Consider the following 21,298-nt stretch of genomic DNA (forward strand, 5'->3'; position numbering starts at 1 on the left):
GGCGCGGGCGGGGCGCGCGGGCCGGCCCCCGCGGCGGGGCTTAGGGCGGCCGCGCCATGGGGGGACCCGGCACGGGCAGCGTTTAGCGCCGCGGGCAGGTGAGCGGGGCCCGGGGTGGCGGGTTTAGCCCAGGGGAAGGAGCCCCCAGGCTGCGGGCAGGGCGCCTCTGCCTGCAACCCCCGCCGCGTCTCGGCCCCTGCCTGGCCGGGCAGCAGCCAGGACGGGCGCAGAGAGCTGAGCTCAGCTCAGCTGAGCTCAGCTCTCTGCGCCCGTCCTGGCTGCTGCCCGGCCAGGCAGGGTGCTGCGGCCTGCAACAGCCAAGGCCCTAGGGGAGGCCAACCGAGTTTAACTGGCTCGGGCAGGGGAGGAGAGGGAGCCTGTGGAAACGTGGGTCTCTGCTTCCCACGGGAGTTTGGCCAGCCCAGCAGTCGGGAGAGCCCAGAGCTAAACAAAGAGGTCGCAGCAGCACCTAAACACACCAGGCACCACGTACTGGGTCTGGTCAGCATCCACGTACTGGGCCAAGGGTCTCTGCCCTGAGCTTGGCACTGCGGTAGGGACAAGGCTCACTGAGGAGCATTGATTGACCTCAAAGAGCTGCTCGGTGCTTAAGATTATCTTGTTTTGCAAATGTTTTTGCCATTTAGACAAACTCTTTGCAGACCTCTAAGGCTTCAGCGTGCAGTTGTGTGAGATGTGTGTGATGAGAGCTGGGTCTGTGCTCTTACSGTGCACTTGCCTTTGCTGCAGGTGTCAGCAGATCTGTGTTGTTGAATTTACCTTGGCCTGCTATGTTGGTACACGAGATCTGAGAGTCTCTGTTTCTCTTGGCACCAGAAGCCCTACCCTCTCTTTGCATACCTGCCAGCTGGAGACATTCCCACATGGGAAAAGCAAAGCAGAATTTCTCCCAAAGCGTGTATGTGTCTTTGTTTTGGGTTTTTTTTTTTTTTTTTTTACCTGTAAACAGTGGAAGAAGAGCTCAAAGTCTGCTTGGCTGACCTAACTCCACAAAGTTTATGACAAGGACAGGGTGACATGAGTGCAACAGCTTGTGCAATCACTTCCTCCAGAAAAGGTGCCAATGTTAGGTCATGTTCAGCTAACTTGCTCCTTCCTGTTACTGATTGTAAGTTTTGGCAGGTAGATAAGTAAATATTGCATAGATAAGAAGATTTATGGCAGCTCTTCACTAATAGTCTGTAATTGCTGCCTCATTTTCAAGGCAAAGAGCAAAGCTGTTTGGGGAGATGACATCTARCACTGCAGCTGTGACCCAGAGAGCTAAGCAGAGTGCATAACCGAGGCCCAATTTTTTTTATCTGACTTGCTGTGCAGGGCTGTTTCCCCACTTGTAAATCCAAGCACAGCTGACCATGTTACAACAAGGCAGGGAAAAGGGGATGGTCTGGGCATATTCCTTTCACTAGCTCTGCAGGAGACATGCTAATCCACAGTTATGGGAGGCTGGTAGTTTGTCCCTCCAGGAACAATTTATCCATATGAGACATCTTGCTGGGTCGGGTGAGAGGCTTTTGCTGAACTTGTTTCAAAGCAGCCGCAACTTGTGGGGAAAAGAATAAGCAAAGCAGATATGATGGGGGAAAAGAGTTGCGTCTGTGAAGCAGATGGCTTGAGGAACAAATGTTGGTGGATGTATCTTGTGGAGGAAAGCTAAGGTTTAGAAATGCAAATGGTTTATGCCAGCAAGAACAAAGCAGAGAGGACTAGACTAGCCTGGCTCTTGTCACGTTAGCCTCACCCAGAGGGGATTCTTTCTCTTTTTTCCTGACCAATGAGTAGTCTGTACATTTTCTTATACCTACCTCACCAGCACTTTCCTCCCTGCCTACGCTGTAAAGAAACACTGCCTTTTGGGCACAAACAGCAGGGAAACTGTGCAGATGGCACATGATCRTGCCAAGAGGCAGCTGCTCTAACATAATTGCTGGCATGTCCGGTCCAAGGTCACAAGATGAAAAAGGTCCTCACCTGGGCCAAAGTGACCAGACTGTTGTAAGAAACAAATATGGCCCAGAGACCGCAGAAGAGCTGTATCAAGATGGCATGAAGTCACCTGCTATATTATTTCTGCTAATACTAGCTAAACACACACTTCTTTATTTCATTTCTAGTCATATTTCTCACAGCAGCTTGTAGTGAGGCCTAGCAAAAGGAACTGCTTGGTGGGTTTTGTTTTTTTTTAACAGTAATCTTGGCACAGGCATCCCTTCCCTTTTACCCATGGTCATCACTGCCCACTTACTGGATCCATAAGATCAGTTTTCCTCTCTTGTACCCACTGTGCTCCTTCTACTTCTCTCCAGCAGGGAGTTCACCATGGTCAATGAGAATCAACATACCTGCAGTGCCAGCTCCAGCTCCAAGTCTGATGGTGGCAGCAGTAGCGGGAGTGAGAGTTCCAAGGAGAGCTCACGCTGCTCCACTCCTGTCCTTGATGCCGAACGTCATGAGCGACTACGGGAAAAGATGCGTCGACGGCAGGACTCTGGAGACAAGTGGTTCTCCTTGGAGTTCTTCCCTCCCCGCACAGCTAGTGGTGCTGTCAATCTCATCTCCAGGTGAGGGCTGCAGGGTGGGAGAAGGGAAAGATGAGGTACCTTTAGTGGAGGGCTGGGGGGTAGCTGATGAGGCAGGCTCAGGCCTGTGCCCTGTCTCCCCTTCCAGGTGACGAAGCAGGTAACGGGGCTCTGCTTTCCTGCTGAGAAAGGTAATGGACTCCAGGTAACTTGTTTGCCTTGGAAGCTCAGAAGCGTTAAGTGTCATGGAAGGGTTTCCGAGGAGGTCTGGCTGTATYGCCTCTCCCACGCTCGGTGAAGACTGAGCAAAAAGTAATATTACTGGATGGTCAATGTGCCTATGGCACTAGAACAGAGAATGCCACTTGCTTTCATGCCAGTCTTTGTTTTACTGAGGGCTCTAGTTTTAGGCTCCGAGATAGATGTCCTTATCTACCTGCTAAATGAAAGGTGACAGTTCTCAGTAGCCTAGCGCAGAGGCCCAGGAGCCCACATGTCCCCACCTGGAGGATAAAACAGAGTTTCCCAATTCCGGTCACTACTAGGTTGTAGGCTTTACCTCAGCCAGGAGACTCCGTTTAAGTATAAAGCTGGAGGAAGACAAGTTAGGGGGAAAACGTGTCTCTTCTGGTAGACATACTTGGGGAAGAAAAAAAAAAAATCTGGTCCATCTTTCCCTGTTCTTGGCCTATACAGCCAAGAGTTTCTTTTTCCCCCAGCGTAAAGCTGGGAACAGAGGGTTCYGCCATACTCTTCTATCACAAAAAGAATGGGACTTGAATTTTCTGAGAGAGAACAATGCATCACTCTGATAGAGGTACTGAGAGGAAGTTTATTTTACAGTTTACTTTTGCTGCTTCTTCCCAAAAGATTCTCTGTTCCTCTTCACAGTCTTAAATGTCAGCTTATCGCATTGGCCACTTGCTAAACTCATAATTTAACACTTTCTTTGTCTCTGCTGCTGCTGCTGTCATCCAACCTCCSTCTGGGTGGTTTAGCAGTGAGCAAGCTAACCCAGGCAGAGAGAAGGGAGTTGGTTACTTGTCAGACTAATGCAGCTCTAAAATCCACAGGTTCGATCGCATGGGAGCAGGCGGTCCCCTCTTCATTGATGTGACGTGGCACCCCGCAGGTGACCCGGGGTCTGATAAAGAGACCTCTTCCATGATCATTGCTAGCACTGCAGTCAACTACTGTGGCCTGGAGACAATCCTCCACATGACGTGCTGCAACCAGACCAAGGACGAGATCACAGGGCATCTGCAGAAGGCCAAGCGGCTGGGGCTGAAGAACATCATGGCCCTGCGTGGAGGTGAATCTTTTTGTCCTAGAGCAGTTACAAGGCACAGAGTTAAGGTCATGCTGTACTACAATGGGCTCCAGGATAAAATGGAGAAATAGGATTTAGAGATTCCTTCTGCAGCAGTAATCCAGTGTTGAGACTGAATTTCATTTGATCCTTTTGTTAGCAGTCCCTTCCGCAGCTCAAGGCTAGAGACAAGCAGTCAATGGGAAAAACTGCAAAYTTGAGGCTTCATTTTTAGCTCTTCCTTTTGGTAGTAGGAGACTTTTGCAGAACTAACTCACCAAAATCCAGCAAACAAGCAAAGAGCTGCAGAGAGTTGTGGATGTGTTCTCTTCTCAGACCCTGTTGGTGAGGAATGGCAGGAAGAGGTAGAAGGATTCAACTATGCTGTTGATCTGGTGAAGCACATCCGCAATGAGTTTGATGATTACTTTGACATCTGCGTGGCAGGTAAATATCTTTCATTGCAGAGTGTGGGACAGAGACTGAGGCAGGGAAATCAGCAGTCCCTCATCTGGGCCTGGATAGGCTAATTTCTAGTGTCTCCTGTCCTGGTTTAACTTTTCCCATTCCCCACTCCCCCTTAAAGGCTACCCAAAGGGTCATCCTGAAGCAGAAAACTACGAGGCAGACCAGAGGCACCTGAAGGAGAAAGTCCTTGCTGGGGCAGACTTTATCATCACGCAGCTCTTCTTTCGATCGGAAACTTTTCTCAAGTTCATGAAGGACTGTCAAGCCATTGGCATCACCTGCCCCATTGTCCCTGGCATCTTTCCTATACAGGTGAAAACTCTGGCTTTGTGAGGAAATAATAAACCAGGAGTCTCTGTTGGTGGGTCATGGCCTGAAAGAAGTCTGTGAACACCCTCCACAAAGTTTCTGGGAAGTCTGGGTGCTCAACATCCAATCAATTTGTATATGGTTTGCCAAATTAAACCCTCAGGGGTGAAATAACAAGCTTAAAAAGGGTTTTCTCTGCCCAAATGGCATGGAGGGATATGAAAGGCAATAAATCCTAAGGATTTACAGCTTTAGTGTTAACACTGTCAGCATGGCAGGGTCAGACAATTAAGAACTGTGTAGAGAAATTACCTGAAATCACATGACCAGGACTGCATTATCATCCTAGCCCTCCTAGAGAAGGAGTCTAGGAGTAGAATCCAGGAGTCCCATTCCAACACTCTTGCTGTAATGTTGGGGAAAAATGAAAATCTCCTGCCTTTTCATCCAGGGTTACCACTCTCTGCGCCAGCTGGTGAGGCTTTCCAAGCTGGAAGTGCCTCAAGAAATCAAAGATGTGATTGAACCCATCAAGGACAACGATGCAGCTATCCGAAATTATGGGGTGGAGCTGGCAGTGTCCATGTGCCGGGAGTTATTGGACAGTGGCATGGTCCATGGGCTCCACTTTTACACCCTCAATCGGGAAGTGGCCACTATTGAAGTGCTTAAACGCCTAGGCATGTGGAAAGAGGACCCTAGGTGAGCAGAATATGGTGGCTTCTGCTAGTTCCTTCTATACATCCGCTGAATGCACAAGCAGTGGATGGGTTGGCACTTCTCCACTACTTCTTTTAGCACCTTCATAGCCTCCGATAAAGTAGACCAAACCTTTTTTAACGAAAAAAAAGAAAGAAAGAAAAACAGCTTCACATATTTCCTTTCTCTCTCCTCATTCCATCTTGGGCGTCAGTCCTGCAGTTAACCACTTACAGGACCACCTAGGCTCGCTGGGTGTCTGTTGAGGGGAGGGCATGGGGTAAGATTTTCCCATAAAGGATGAAGAGCTACCTGTCCTCCTAATTGTCTTCAGTCCCCATTATTTGCTCTCTCCAGGGGTCAGCTTATCCAGGAGGAGGGGTTTCTAGCCTCCTGTGGAAAGTCAGCAGAAGAATTCTGTTAAATTCTGCTCTTCTTGTACAGGCGGCCTCTGCCCTGGGCAGTCAGTGCTCACCCCAAAAGAAGAGTTGAAGATGTTCGGCCAATATTCTGGTCCTCTAGGCCAAAGAGTTACATCTATCGAACTCAAGAGTGGGATGATTTTCCCAATGGCCGATGGTAAGCTGGTAGGGAGGTAGAGGGGTTGAATGCAAGTCTGCTGCACACCTGATTTCAGCTTTGGGCTCAGGAGGTAGCTGAAATGGCGGTTTCTTCCTGAAGTGGTTTCCAGTTAATTGCTTGGAGTTTAGGGAGGTGAGGATAATAACACTAGAAGTGCTGAGGCTTTTGGTCTCTTGATGGTCAGATTATCTTGAATAGTCTTCCTCTACTCAGGTGACTGTTGTGTTGCATCACCAAATGAGCTCATCTTGCTCCTCGGTGGTCTATTAATCCTGTGTTTGCTTCCCCGCACAGGGGTAACTCCTCCTCTCCAGCCTTTGGAGAACTGAAGGACTATTATCTCTTCTACTTGAAGAGTAAGTCTCCCCGGGAGGAGCTCCTGAAGATGTGGGGAGAAGAGCTGACCAGTGAAGAGAGTGTCTTTGAAGTGTTCACGTGTTACATCACTGGAGAGCCCAACAAAAACGGACATAGGGTGAGTGAGGTCGCTGTGACACGGACAACAGTTCTTATTTCCTCTTACTCTTCCTACTCTGTCTTGCTAAACAAGGATTCACATCCCCTTTGTCCAAAAGAAACTGCTAAGATAATGACATGCTCCTACCATATGGAATCCAGCAGCCAGAGCTAGGACTCGGCCTAAGAAGGAAACTGCTGCAGTGTGGGAGAACCTGCAGTATAGGCTTTGGCAGCCATTCTCAGGGTTGAGGAGATTCTGCCCCTCGAACCAAGCTTTGGAACTGTCTCCTGAGGGAGTTGTACTTGACAAAATTAGAATACCTCTGAGTCCCTTCAACATGTGGCTGTTAACCAAAGGATTATTGCATCCATGGTGAGGCCATCCTCTCTCCTTGTGGCAGGTGACGTGTATGCCTTGGAATGATGACCCTCTTGCTACTGAGACCAACCTTCTGAAGGAGCAGCTAGAGAAAGTCAACAGACGAGGAATCTTGACCATAAACTCCCAGCCAAACATCAATGGCAAACCATCCACGGACCCCATTGTAGGCTGGGGGCCCAGTGGGGGTTATGTCTTCCAAAAGGTACTGCATTCCTCTGGGCTAGGTATCCCTGTTTGGTCTCTGTTAGGTGGACAGACTTTCACACAGATACTTCACCAGTTCCTTATACAAATGCTTTCCTGCTGAGACAAGGAAGAGCTCCTCTGGTGTCACTTGGAGACAGACTATAGCATTGCTGTGGCTTACTTCTGCAGGTGTTTTCTTCCCTTTCAAAACAGTTCCTTCTTTTTACTGTATCCTAATCTAAGACGGGGTTCTCCACTAATTACCYCCACCACATAGCACTACTGCTCTACTATTCAGAAAGTTGCCAGGTTCGTTCTGTGGCCTGCAAAGCAGTCTTACCTTCCACACCTTCCTTTTAGTGTCCTGCCTTTGGAAGCCCTCTTCAGAGCTGCTCTCCAGCACTGCCAAGCCTAGCCAGTAAGGGCAGTGATAGGAGCCTGCTCTGTCAAGGTAAATGCCAGGCTATGACTAGGGAACAAAGCAACCATGTTCAAAGGAAATCCAAATYGCTAAAGCCTTAAAGACAAGCAGATGGCAAATGCAGTTACGATTTCCTTAAAAAAAAAAATCCCTTGAGGTGAGGGTAAATCCATCATCCACCACAATAGCCAGGAAATGAGGGGGAGGGGAAGCAGTTGTTGAGAGCAGCCAAGCACAGAGCAGCAGTAAATGGAGGAAAGGGGGAGGTAACAGAATTAGGCTATGGGAGCAGAGGACTGCAAACAAAAGAAGAGAACTGGGAATGACAGGTGCCTGGAAGAGCCCAGCTGAGACCCCTGGATTCTCCTCCTAGCAGATGAGGCTGCCTTAGCATGATTCTGTTCTCATAGATACTCTATAGGTTCCAGCCCTGCCACGAGTTAAAGCTCTTACTCTGCCCCTTCCCCACTGCTGCAGGCATACCTAGAGTTCTTCACCTCCAGTGAAATCGTCACAGCCCTGCTCAAAGCGCTGAAGAAGTATGAGACGCGGGTGAACTACCACATTGTCAACGTCAAGGTAGGTTGCTGTTTATGGGATACTTTCCRTTCACCACCTTGAGGGAAAGGCAAGTATCAAAGATTCAGACATCCCCAGGAACACAGTGGCATATAAAGGRAGGGGAAGATAAAACAGGTCAACTGTGACACGCAGCAGCTGTCTCATCTCTTAGCAAGGACAGGGTAAATGAACTGGCTCAATAAATACCTCCTTTTCCAGCAGCTGCTTCAGAAGGCATTTCCCTCCTTTTGCAGGGCCAGAATATCACCAATGCTCCTGAGCTGCAACCCAATGCTGTCACTTGGGGCATTTTTCCAGGCAGAGAGATCATCCAGCCCACTGTGGTGGATCCTGTAAGCTTCCTCTTCTGGAAGGTGAGTCCTCCCTCCTGCAGGGTACAGTGCTGTCACGCGCAGGTAGTCCAGGGTCTTGTTTGTTTGTACCCTCACATCTATAACGCTACTCACAACTGAGCGTCCTGGTGATGCTAGCCYGAGGTCCAAATACAGCTCCTCCCACTTCCCAGCAGAGCCTTGTCCTAACAAAAGCATTTCAAACACAGTAAAGACCCTGTAAGATGAGGCTAGAGAGCTACCTGTGTCACTGTAGTAGTCTCCAGAGCTCTGGGGCTGTATCTCTCCCTCCTCTCTCACACACAGAGGCAGTGTTGAGCCTTTTTACTGCAGGTTGTATTCGCTTTCAGTTGTGTTCACACTTAAAACTGATTGTGCAAAACAAAACCCTGGGCTCTTGCCTCTTTCACCAAGATAAAAAGAAACAAGCGACATGCTTGCCAGCCATACATGACACTGCCTTGTCCTATGAGGTAGTATGAAAACAGAGCTCTGACATGTTACRCACCCACACACACTTTTTTTTCCTTTTATTTGGCAGGATGAGGCTTTTGCACTGTGGATTGAGCAATGGGCTAAGCTCTATGAAGAGGAGTCACCTTCTCGMATGATCATCCAGTACATCCATGACAACTACTACTTGGTCAATTTGGTGGACAATGACTTCCCCCTTGAAAACTGCCTCTGGCAGGTTGTGGATGACACTTTTAAGCTGTTGAATTCTCCAAAAGAGCAGTGAAAATTCCTCCTGCTTTCCTTTATCTCCTCCTTCCAGCCACTGACTGCAAGGAGAGAAAAAAAGCAGCTCCTCTCAGGATCAAAGTGGACCACGCACTCCTAAAGTCCACCTCYGCACAGAGCCAAGTTAGCTCTCTAATCTGTCTACACTACATGCTTTTCTGTCCTTAGTACAAAGGCTCCCTGATCCCTTTTCACTGAACAGCAGCCAGAACCATCTGAACCTCTGAGTTGAGAATCTAGGCTGAGCTTGAAGGCCAGCAGGGTGAAGAGGGGCTAATCATTGCTGTGTTGATTAGAGGTGTAGGAGAACCCTTGCATACAGATATGATGATGTTCAGGGGCCTATTGGTCATCCTGTCATTCCAGAAATGCTGCTGCACGACCAAAACCACTCCTATTAGCAGTGCCTATGCAAGGAGCCTATTGCACTGAACCGATCCTAAAATGAAGTTCAAGCTACTCTTTCAGTGCACTCCTAAGATCAGTTGGGATCAAATAGATCCTATCAGGCTCTTTCATACTCACTCCCGAAGACTTTTTTTCCATGTTTGTCCCTTATTACTGTATTTCCTGTTTGTCTTTTGCTAGGAATATGTGAATTTCACTTATGTCTGCAAATGAGTAGAAATCACAGTGCCTCTTTGAATAAGGAGAATAAAATGCATAAAAATGCAAACGGCTCGTGCACAAACTTACACTCCTGCAAGAAACAGAAAAAAAATGTGTTTGCAAACTCATCTCAGGCCAAAGGTTTTAAGAAAACGCTTGTTCCTAGAGCAGTTCTGACAATATTTCCAATAGAGACCTTAAATAAATACAGAGAAAGCGCCATAGTGGAACAAAACCACATCACCCCTACACTTAGCAAGAGCAACCAGCTGCAGCTTTGGGCTCAGTGCTGCAAGGCACAGGAGCTGTGCTCCTACTTTCCCAATACTTGCAGGAAAAGATACCCTGTCATGCCCAAACGCCTATCAGCCTTAGGTTTGGAGCACTGGAACAAGGGGCTGGGGAGTACGAGGAGGCTGCTTTGTTACAGTTGCACTAAACAATCCCACAAAGCTACCACAGGCTAGGACGAACACTGGCTTAGGGCTGGTCCCAGTGGGATTTCAAGATCCTTGCCAAGCTGCTAGCATCTCTTTTAAACAAGCATGGAAGAAAAGCCGTTTCCAGCTTCTTCAGACCCTCTCATTATAGCTATCTGAGCCTGGGCTCATATACCCAGGGTAATTACAGGGCATCAATCACAGGAGCAAGTAATAACAGGGTTGGAGGTTGGACACGYCTATCTTGGCTCAGCAAAGCTTTTGGTGCTCGGCTGTTCCCAGCAGGTTTCTTCATCTTCAGTCCATTCAGTTCTGAAATGAAGCAGCAGGAAGCAGACAGGAAGCAGGAAGCCGGCCACTTACTGGAAACCTTAATGAAGAGCTAATGGATCTGCACAGGGGGAGGAGGAATGGGCCATATGGGAATTGCCTCCAAAGGAAGAAGGATATCTAAAAATAAAGGCCTGTGCATTCACACCTGCCAGGGACAGTCTAGACTTGGGAATCAACAAGATGAAGGGCTCGCATAGGCACGCTTCTGCTCATTTCTTAGCAAACAAATGTTAAACKCTCCTGCACAAGCACTAAGCTCTTGCTCTGGAAGAAACGCTGAGTAAAGGGAGAACCTGTAAAAGTGGTTTGACCTTTAATCAGAGTTCCAATCAACAAAATCAGGATCAAAATGAGAAATAAATACAACCTTGTAAGAAAAGGAAGTAAGTTCCAGGTTTGTGGCTGTAGACAGGTAGGATATCAGTTCTTCGAATAGAACATTTCACAAGATACCATCTCTTGCTGGTTGTGCGTTGGTTATGATGCCTGCAGTATTACTTGAATCGTGCCAGCAGTGGTCTGTATATCCTCTTGACTTCACAGGAACTTTGTTGTGGAAGCTGGCTGTGTCCTCTGACTGTCCTGAGATGATCAGCAGCAGGCAGCCTCCTGCCACTCAGCAATGTCCTTTGCTCTCCAGCTGGAATGTTGTTAGCTGGTGCCACCTTCCAAATGCCTTAAATAGTAGAGTGGACAAATCAAATATTCAGATTATCTTTGAGGGGTTGAAGCCACCCGCACAGAAYCAGTAATCACAGCTCTTTCTTTAGCAATGCCCATGCCATTTACTAGCATGGCCAATTTTGTGAGAGCCTTTCCTGTTGCTCTTGCATTACTGTAGAGATCTAACCCTTTTCAGGAACAAGAGGAGCACATGGATCCAGACCCTTAGTTATATATCACTTCTCAAGCAGTAACAGCAATTGCAGATGTTTTCAGAACAGTAATCGGTGTCTGCAGCATTGATGTAAAACGTTTGACCCTTAAGGCAATGCAACTGTTTAGGACTGTGCCAAACGCTTGGAATCTATAATAAAATAAAAGCAGACACAAATGCTTACGTGAGAGAGTAGGTTCCTGGCTTCCTCCTCCAAAACACTCTGCACCACAMAACTTTGCAAGTGGTGTCGTCTCCATATCCTCCAGGCCTTTTCCATGAGCCGCTGTTTGTCCTGAAAAAGACAGATCGAGCAGATAAGGTGAGCTCTGGCAGGCAAATCCCATCACTTCCCTTTAGTCCCACCTTGTTTCCAGTCCCCTTCCCTGGCACCTCTTGAACGACACTGCACTAATTCACAAATGAAGGTGACAGCTGCCATAGCTCTTGCTGAATTTATCTTCTGCAAACCCTGCAGTTAGTTAAGACACAACACCCTGAAGCAWGGTGCCTTGGCTGTGCTGTAGCTACAACTCCTCAGTGACTATCTTTACATGCGCATCACCCTCTCTCACAGACAGCTTAGAACACACCTCAGAATGCCAAAGAATATCAGTGTGTTCTGTAGGTGGCTGGGACCAAGGGAAAGGTGAGGCCAGATGACCACCCTTGGTAAGCTATGAACATCAGAAGGATTTGTCAGGAATATAGATGAGAAAAGATGTAATATTTGCTGTGGAATAGCAGATAGGCTACACAAATTATCCTGAGTCTCGGCTTCCAATGTGTTAAATAATGCAAAGCACAAACAAATATATGATTATGCCACTCTGCCAGGCTGGCATTTCAAAGAGAAAGGTCATATAAGTAGCCAACGAAGAAGACCAAGACTTCCACTGCACACTGGTACACCTGGGGTCTCCCCTCCTGGACCACRTGTGAGGCTGCAAGCAGAGCAGTCCTGCCTGATCGCATGAGACACATACCAGCTCCCGCACTAGCAGTGCCACGCTGCTGGCCTCCTTCCACTGCTGCCAGGCCCTTGCCAGACAGCGCAGCCTCCTGTCACGTTGGCACTGGCGCAGCATCACTGTGTGATGCCACCACCTCAGATACTTCCTCCTGCARGCAAGAGGGGAAGAGAAGCTTCGTCAGACCAAAAGACCCATGAGCGACTCCTTCCCTGCTGACATCCCACTGAAAGAGGAAGTCTAGAGCTTTCCACGCTGCTTACCCAACCCATTTCTTCTCTGGTTCCTCAGAGCCCACTTCACAGTTGTTCTCCTGGATTCTAGCATGTGCAGGCATGAATCCCAGCACATCAAGTTTCTCTGGCATCTGATGGAGAGGCTGTCTTTCCACCRTGCTTTCATTTCTGTAAATCATCAGCCAGTGGTGAACAGCACTGGGAAAAAGCCTCAAGCAGGCAGCTGCTACTAGCGGTGAACCTTTTTCTCTGCATCTTCTCTTCTCTATAAAAGAAAAAGAAATCACACACAGGCTAACACTGCAGCTAGGGAGAGACTGATCAGWGCCAGCAGGAGCCCTTATCCTTTGGCTCCTGAAGCCAGAAGTAGCCCTCAAAGTCCCACTCCCACAAACACCTTGTTCACAGAGAAGCTTRTGACTAGGGAACACTATTCCCCTTCTCACCCACACTCCCCACACGGCCCCAGAGAAACAGGGGAAATTTTCTTACTCATGGACCATGACAGAGACATCTTCCTGATCTTCCTAGCACCTATCAGGATACTGCACTGCCGCAAGCACTGGGAAAAGGCAGCTGCTTTTGTCCAGTAGTTGCAGGCCTGAAAATAGAGATAACAGACCTGCAGCCAACACAAGATACACACACAGAGGAGCCTTACARATACATGCACATTCATACCTCTGCAGGTGGCTTAATATGACCCTCGGTCAGARACTGCACAGCTGAGATGCCAGCAGAACTGACTCAGCCCTTCCTAGTCAATTGACTTCTTTATGGCTTGCTAGCTGTGAGCCTTTTGAAAAAGACTGCAACTCTGACTGCTCATCTRTTCTCCAGAGACAGTCATCATCCCATCTCATCTTACAGCAAAGATTTTAAACGTCCCTTTTCTTAATGCGTTACTCCAGGTTGTTGCTGTAATCAGCGCCAGAATTTTGCAGTGAGGTTGCGCGTGTAGTCTGTAAACATTTCAAAGCAGAGACTACTTAGAGAAAGTAAGTAGGCACCTCAGGTGCCTTATCAATGCATCTCACTGTCCAGAAAACCAACTGTGGTCCTCACAAGAAAGCAGAGAGTTATGTCCTTGTCTCCCTTGGCTCTCCTTACCTGTTCCATAGTGGCCACAGAACCTAGGTGCAAGGCTTTCTGTCCCCTGGAGGCCAATCGCCAGCGGTGATAGGCTTTGGCTTGACAAGGTGCCCGCTGCTTGTGGCTTCCCTCTCCCCGCAACTGCTGTTTAGCTCTCAAGAATTCCAGCCTCCACTGGGCAAAGCTTACTGCTAGAAGACGGTACTCTCTGGCACTCTCAAAACAAGAAAGGGTTTCACGCTGCCTCAGCCTAAAGACAGTGACACGGGACCAGGTGATTAGGCACCTGAAAAACAACACACAGAGGAAGAACAGATGCTTGAAGTCATGTTTCTGTATCAACGCTGAACAGACTACAACGTTCTACCTTCTACTCCCTACCCTGCAGTGTCACATCKAAATGGCCAGAGAAATTTAAAAGAGTATTCAATGAGAATAAAGACTGTTCCTGTTAAATCCTTTCATAACCAATATTTACCTCTTTGTGTTGTTAACACTTCTAAAGGACAAAATACTAGAAAAGTAAGTCCTAACTCCTAGATTACACTTGCTTTCCACTAAGAAATTCCTCTCATTTTACTTCAGAATCCCAGCACTGCTAGCTCTTAATTCTTCAAAGCCGTAGAGTATGACTGCTTCAGTCTAGGCATTTTAGCATTTCTCCTCCTCAAGGGCCTCTGCAAACTGAACACAGTGTTATATCAYGCTCTGCTTTGCCCATAAAACAAATGCTTTTCTCAAGGTGTCYGCCACTACACACAGATCTCATAGAAAGGAAAGGAAAATCTGACATTAAAACAGTCAGTCTTGGATATTTATTTGTGCCAGCAGCTGATCTGTGAGATGAAGCTTTAGTGAGGAGGGCCTTTCCTTATGAGATGAGAATAACTGCTAAAATCTCCTTCAGTACAGGACCTAGCTGACATATATAAAACAAGARCTTGCCTACATAAGATATGTACTAGAATAACACAAAGTCTTTGTGTAGAATAACGCAAAGAGTGTGTCTTTGTGTTGACAATTTTATTCCAAATTTAATAACTACAAAAAGATTGTCAACAGCACTGTAAATTTGCTCTCACAGCAACTTGTCTACATAGGCAGCTCTTACAGGCTGATGGACAGGAGGTCATGTTTACCCTAAAAYCCCAGAAGCCAATCTGCTTTTAACTCCCAGCTTCTCTTTTTGGTTTCTTGTCCCAGCTGAACTTTCATTATGCAAATCACCCTATTGCACCAGAGGGCAGAAGTGTAAATATCCTCTGCCTGGCAAGCCTTTCTGAAGATCAAGGGGATCTATTGCAGGTTACCCTAGCATGAAAAATGCCCCCCTCCTCAGAAGAGACAGGACTCAGCCTCTACCACAGCAAGGTGAGAAATAATAAGAGCCCTCTCATCAAAGGAGCGCTCTAAAGCAAGATTAATGATGGAGACGCACTCTACAGGAAGGAGCAAAATTAAGGACTTTTCTGAAACACCATTCCCATCAGGGAACACAGGGAACACAGGAACATTTCTGAAACACCATTCCCACACAGACTAATTTAGAGAAGAAAGTGAAGCTGAGTAGGGTTAAGTGCACAACTTAAGCATTATGGCCACTGCAGTTTCGCAGTATTTTTAGCTGCTTTTTCCTCTGCCAATCTTTGTCTTCTCTTTGGCTGAACCCACAATTCAAAAGGAAATCTGCTAGGGCCAAACCTTCACTTCTCAGGTCTTAAAAGAATCCTTAGCACAAACCATTTTACTCATTCTTATCCTCCCCAGAAGTCTCAAGCAGAATCTCCTGAATGCTCTTTCTGGTTTGCTGTACCTGGACACTTCGCTGCTTTACAGACAAACAGTGGTCTCACATGGTAGAAAACAAAAACAAAATGAAAGATACAGATTTCAGTGAGAAGGGGAGTGAACAGCAGCTAAGAGACAAATGCTCTTGCTCTTCTAATGAAACTCCTGCACCATAACATGAGACTCCAGAACATACCACTGCTTTACCTATAGTGTAGGTAATACTGTGGTGTATTGAGTATCATGGTTCAATCTTCACAGGCTTTACTGAATATTGTTTGCTTTTTGTTTAGTTTTTATTCCTTTTTTCCAGAGCATATTTAACTCAGATTTTCCCAGTAGCTTAAATGAAAACCATCAAACCTGTGCAGCAGAATATGTTCCCAGAATAAAGTAGCATTTCTCCGCTTTCTTATTTGACAAGACCATGTCCGCATGACCATCCTCTTCTTCTCCTGGCAGCTGTGCTGAGCCCATTGCTGCTGCAGCTCTCTCATGGCCCGATTCCCTGGGAGAAACACAGACGAGCAGTGAGCAGAGCTATTACTTTTTTCCTCCTCTCTAACCATTACTGTAACATCCCTTTCATACAGACTCAAGTGTTGTTACGGGATGGAGTAACTCACTTTGCCAGCGGGAATGCCAGTGCCACAAAGCATCAGCAGCTCTCTGGTGGACATGACATCTGAATCTGTGGTCAGCTTCAACTTTCTGGGACAGCCTCTTCTTCCACAGATTGAAAACCATTTGACAGCAGTGGATGTGATGATTTACGGATGCTGCTGCTTTTCGGTTCTTAGTCTCCACAACCCAGTGGTGCCAGCTGAGAAATGGTCTGAGGACAAAGATCATTGCAGTGACTGTAGAACAACTTACACAGATTCACTGTGTAACTGAAGCCTTAATAAACATAGACACAGGAGACTTCAGGAAATACTTAGGAAGGAGAATGAGGCTATTTCAGTTGGTAGAGAGTTACCAGGGATTATAATCAGCATTGCTGGGCTTGCCCTAGTTTGTGAGGCATCTCAACAAACCAGGAAAGATGGTGTTCACATATAATTTTAAGGAAGCAACAGTCAAACTAATGAGCTGCAAAACTCACAGCTGAAGATGAAAAAAAGACAGCTAGGGGAAGTTGAGAAAATAAGTAGAGAGTTCCCAAAACAGACAGCTTTGGGAAGGCTCTGGAAAGCAGACTGCCTACCGAGACAGCTGAATAAGTCTGCAGTACTGCTGGGCCTTCACAAGCTGCTGAGTTCGAGATGACCAGATGAAGAAGTACCTCTGCAGGCAGCACTTCTCTGCTTGTTGCCAGTAACACTTCACCTCCTGGTTCAAACTGCAGTCCTGTAACCCAGCAAAGAAGAAATGGCCCTGACCTCCTTCTTGGACATAGTCAGTCCACTCAGCTCAGCCCTTTTTCTTTGCTGTTATAGTTTTCACAGCTGTGACACTCAGCTCTTGTTGCTAACCTGCACCACATTTACATGTAGATATGAGGATATAACACATCCCTTTTAAATCCTCGATGCATGGTTAAATTCCCATTTAATTGTCATGTAGTAGAAAAAAAAGTTGCCTTGATAACCACTTCAATCTCCTAAATCTTCTCTCTGAACCCACAGAAAGTACAGTGAGAGATACCACATCCTGTCTATTTGAACACTTTCATTCACAATACCATTTTTCAGCCTCACCTCTTCCCCTGTGGAGTAACTGGCAATAGGCTGGACACTACTGCCTGGAGTATGCAGTGCCAAGGACTGAAACTGTCCTCCCACAAACCAACTTCCTCTGCAAGACAAAAATATCAGGCTGATCAAGCATCAGGCAGGCAAGGGAGAGAAAACAGAGGGAAAAATGTCTGGAAGAATGCTGGGAAATAACGTGAGTTACTTGTCAGAAGAAAGGAATTCAGCCACATCAAACAAGGAGTCACTTTTAGGAGCACCCAAAGGAACAGGCTTCAACTCACCCCAATCCAGGACTCTGTGGAGGAAAGGACGCCTGCAAGCAGAGCTCACCATCCAGCTCAGCTGGCAGCTCTGTGCATTGGTGTAGTTGCAGTAAAGAACTGTTATAGGGCATTTGTGAGACATCCTCAGCAGTCAGAATGGAAGAAGAGCTCTGCCGGCTGCTGTCACTAGGACTATATTCCTGCACGCATGGAGGAGAAAAAAAGAACAAAACAAACACACAGTTGCTTCAGTGTCCTTGCAATGAAATCAGTCAGGTAACAGTGCTGACCATGTCATTTATTCCCCTTTTCAGCAAGATGCAGAAAAACCCATGATGCATTCAAAAGAACTGCAGTGCCGAGAGTCGTTCTGGAGTGTAAATACAGATTTGATGGGACACAAGTACCCAAAAGAACATCACTAGCCTGGTGATTCCCCTTATGCCTCCTCACTAAATAAAGAAATCATAAGGGCACAGAAGTTACTAGAAGTAACTTTATTAGATGCTTCTAGTGACATTTTAATTCTTGGGCACCACAGGGTCAAACTTCTGAGGCTTAAATGCTAAGCACGGTTTATTAAGGTCAATAACATTGATATTGATAAAGCAGAAATGTCTTCCTGAAAAAAAAAAAAATGTAACAACCTGATACCTCAGATGTCTGACTCTGCATCAATACCTCCCTACCTTTTCCAATGAGCTTTGAGAAGCAAAAGTAACTGGAGCACTGCTGTGGAAGCCAGAAGATATTGAGAGGTCCTCAGAAACCAGGAAGGCGAGAGGATCTTTATGAACAGCCTTGGCAGAGTGCTTAGGACTTTGTTTAATTGTCTTCACTATGAGAAACATTTGGTGCCACAACCTCAGAGCCTCTCTCAGGTGGCGCTGCTCCAAAGCCTGAGAGAAAGAACTAAGAGAAGAGGAGAAATTGAGATGGTAAAGTGCTGGAAAAGGAATACCGCAGAGGGATGCTAGCACAAACACAATGGAGAGGTAAGAGGGATTCTCCCAGAAGAGCCAGGAAATCAAGCAAATACTACCAAGCAGGGTAAGGCTCCAAGAATTGGCCCTTCACTCACTCAGCTATCTGGTGCTCGCAGAACCTTGTTTTCCACAGTAGAAATACCCTCTGGAGTTTCACCTTTTGGTAGAGGTCATCAAGAGAGTAGCCTGCCTTCTCAGAAAACCGTCTCATGATAGTCCACCGTGGCTGAGCTTCACGTGTCTTTGTCACAGCCTGGTCAGGTACTGAGCTTATTGTTGGCCCTTAACCAATAACAGAGAATGACAAGGGACAACATCTGTCAAGCGGAATTCCTCAGAAATTCAACCCAGTCCAACCCCACAACAGATTCCTTTCAGAGTTTTAAGATCTTTCTCCTAGATTTCTGAAACAAAGACACAGCTGCCTGTAACTTCACTGATTCATCCACAATGTCTGGACTTCTGCCCCCACTCCAGTTGGTTAGTACTAGGTATTACCTGAGCCTCTCTGTTCACGTGTTTTTCAATGCATCATACAAGAGGAGAAGGACACAGGAGGCTTAAGCACCTCCAAATCTTATATTCTGCTCAGTCGTCGAGTTGCTCACCATAATACTGCCGCCACCGCAGGATGAAGAGGTTTACTATCGTCCGCTTATTGTTCTCCCTGACCTGCAGCATCCAAACCCACCGTTGAAAGTACTTCCTCAGCAAGCCTGCTCTGTGTTGAGCCAGGTTACACCTGTTACGTGCCTTCTGCTTAACAGACTCCTTCCATGCTTTAAAGCACCTGGAGGAAATAAATAAATAAATGCTAAATCACTAATTTTCTTTAGGGCTTGGGATTTGAATATCTTAAACCAATTCTGTACTGCCACTAATTTGAAACACATCAGTTAAGAGATCTTTCTACCTAAAGCAATATGATCAWGTTTTACAAAATCAGGCAGGTGGTTCAGTTCAGTTTGTAATCAAAAAACCTCTTATTGCCCAAATTCCAAAAATTTGCACGGTTCTATACATTTCATTTTTATTAACCCCTAAAACATAAGAAAAGGGTGACTTTAAGAATGAGCAATGCATCACTGCCTGTCTTAAAGTCACCCATTCTTAAAGGGTGACTTTAAGAATGAGCAATGCAATGAGCTGCCTCTGTCATTCCCAGGGCTTGCATAGCAAACAGACTCTTCACAGTAAAAATACATGTTACCAACTTGCCGAAAAACCAAATTTCTTTGGATTCTAGTTGTCGATGCTAAAATCTTTTCTATTTCCAAGCACCGAGAACGCCACATCTGGAAAGTATTTTGTAGCAGCTTTTTTTTCAGCAGGGTTTGGGCTTCCTCCAATTTGGCTTCCTCTTTGCTCAGCAGCTCCTTCTGCAGGCGCCACAATCTGAAAGCTGCTGTGTGACAGGGCACAAAGAGATTCACAGGAAGAGCAAAAACTTAGAAGAACTTTGAACAGTTTAGTGTTACRCAGCAAACACCCGTGGCTGAACTCCAAATGTCAGGAAAGGGGCTTTTAAGGGAGGTAGCTCACATTACTGGAGCAACTGCCCAGCACTTTGTAGGATCAGGTCATGAAAGAACAAAAACTAGACACTAACTAAGAATTATGGTGAAAAAGTGATTCCCACCAAAAGCATTTCCAAGGTTGTAGAGCATGTGCTTACCAGCTAGCTGTCTCATATCCCTGATAGCTTGAGCTCTCCAGCAGAACTCATCTCCTCTTTGCCTGCRATGAAGCTGTGTCCACAGCGATCCCTCTACCCTGAAAGAGACAGGTACTTTAACCTCCACTTGCCTGAGCAGCACCCACAGAACAGAATCTAGAACCACCTCCACCACAGTTCTTTTTCTTCTGCTTTCAGAACCAGATGAACTAAACCATCTTTTCTTTTGCTACATCTCTGTCCTGCTAAAGACTGTAGTACTGCCTCATTCCAATCTCATTTACACTTGTTTCCCATATACAGGTGACAGCTGAATTCAACAAAAAGTACAGGAGTATTTCTGTCACCCAAATCACATGGAAAATAGCAGGGCACAGAAACCCTGAAATAGGCCTGTTTAGTTACTAAATCTCACAGTGGTTATCTGTAACAATATATCTTCCCTCCACCTCCCAAGAAAGAAAAGAAGAGAGGAGGAGAGCGGGAGAGCGGAGAAGAGAGGAGAGAAAAAAGAATAAAAAGAAAAAAGAAAAAAAAAGAAAAAAAAAGAAAAAAAAAGGAAAAAAAAGAAAAAGAAAAAAGAAAAAAAAGCTCTCAGCTTACCTACAAGCCTGTTCAGCTTCCTTCAAGCATCCTATAGTAAACTGGTGCTGAGCCACAGTTGAGGTTGTCATGGTTGCTAATCTTCCTACTCCAGGAAAATCCACCGATGAACTTGGAGCATAAGAATATGGCTCAGGCTGCAGAGTTTGCTTCTGGCTCTGTTTTGCCAGAGCTTCCTTCCACTGAAGGAGAAACTACAGTTAGAACAAACTGCAGGAAAGCACTAGCACAAGGGTGCACACCACTAAATTTCACCCAGGCTACTCTTCTTTCCTCCCTACACCAACATCATTGCTTTCTTTGACTGCATAACAGAATAGCGATGGCATCTCTCCTACTGTCCCCAGCCCATCCTCACCCTGTGAAAGGTGACAGCCAGCAGAGCTGAGGTGTGTTTTCGCTGGGCTATCTCCAGCTGCATCTTCCTCAGGTGCACAGCCCACTGCAAAGCAAGAAGGCCTTTCCGAAGTAGCTGCTGTCTGTGAAGCTGCCTGGCTGCTGCCCTTTTGCAGAAGACATGGCTTTTCCAAGCTTGGAAACACCTAGTTAGTGCTTGTCTATCACACAAGTTCTGGAAACTTAAAGAGAAAAAAAAACAGGACTGAGCTCCAGCAACAGCAAGTAAAGCTAAACATTGCCAGGAGGTGGCAACCAGAGTCCAGCCATGAAGCTGCAAAGAACTACCTGAAATCGCTGTCTCTCAAGACTGAAAGACCTT

General features: G+C 46.5%; 2 protein-coding genes across 2 annotated transcripts; one reads left to right on the plus strand and one right to left on the minus strand.

The window, feature by feature from the left end:
- The first annotated feature begins 2,297 nt into the window (after nucleotides 1-2,297).
- MTHFR (methylenetetrahydrofolate reductase) lies at nucleotides 2,298-9,633 on the plus strand. The gene is made up of 11 exons (XM_026053711.1): nucleotides 2,298-2,582; nucleotides 3,614-3,852; nucleotides 4,186-4,296; nucleotides 4,436-4,629; nucleotides 5,078-5,328; nucleotides 5,770-5,904; nucleotides 6,202-6,382; nucleotides 6,768-6,950; nucleotides 7,833-7,934; nucleotides 8,171-8,290; nucleotides 8,811-9,633. Exons 1-11 carry the CDS (start codon nucleotides 2,341-2,343, stop codon nucleotides 9,006-9,008), a joined length of 1,956 nt encoding a protein of 651 aa, XP_025909496.1. The 5' UTR covers nucleotides 2,298-2,340; the 3' UTR covers nucleotides 9,009-9,633.
- A 1,059-nt stretch (nucleotides 9,634-10,692) lies between these two features.
- On the minus strand, nucleotides 10,693-19,009 carry CUNH1orf167 (chromosome unknown C1orf167 homolog). The gene is made up of 14 exons (XM_026053713.1): nucleotides 18,911-19,009; nucleotides 18,398-18,584; nucleotides 18,006-18,228; nucleotides 17,335-17,516; nucleotides 17,057-17,153; nucleotides 16,564-16,706; nucleotides 15,983-16,191; nucleotides 15,720-15,864; nucleotides 13,587-13,854; nucleotides 12,969-13,077; nucleotides 12,504-12,741; nucleotides 12,256-12,391; nucleotides 11,454-11,564; nucleotides 10,693-11,068 (listed from the first exon to the last, which is right to left on the minus strand). The coding sequence occupies exons 1-14, from the start codon at nucleotides 18,981-18,983 to the stop codon at nucleotides 11,009-11,011; spliced, it is 2,181 nt and encodes a 726-aa protein (XP_025909498.1). The 5' UTR covers nucleotides 18,984-19,009; the 3' UTR covers nucleotides 10,693-11,008.
- Nucleotides 19,010-21,298: the final 2,289 nt, after the last annotated feature.

Source organism: Nothoprocta perdicaria, unplaced genomic scaffold (assembly GCF_003342845.1).
Source record: "Nothoprocta perdicaria isolate Ctin4 unplaced genomic scaffold, notPer1 scaffold_117, whole genome shotgun sequence".
In the NCBI taxonomy this organism is placed as follows: domain Eukaryota; kingdom Metazoa; phylum Chordata; class Aves; order Tinamiformes; family Tinamidae; genus Nothoprocta; species Nothoprocta perdicaria.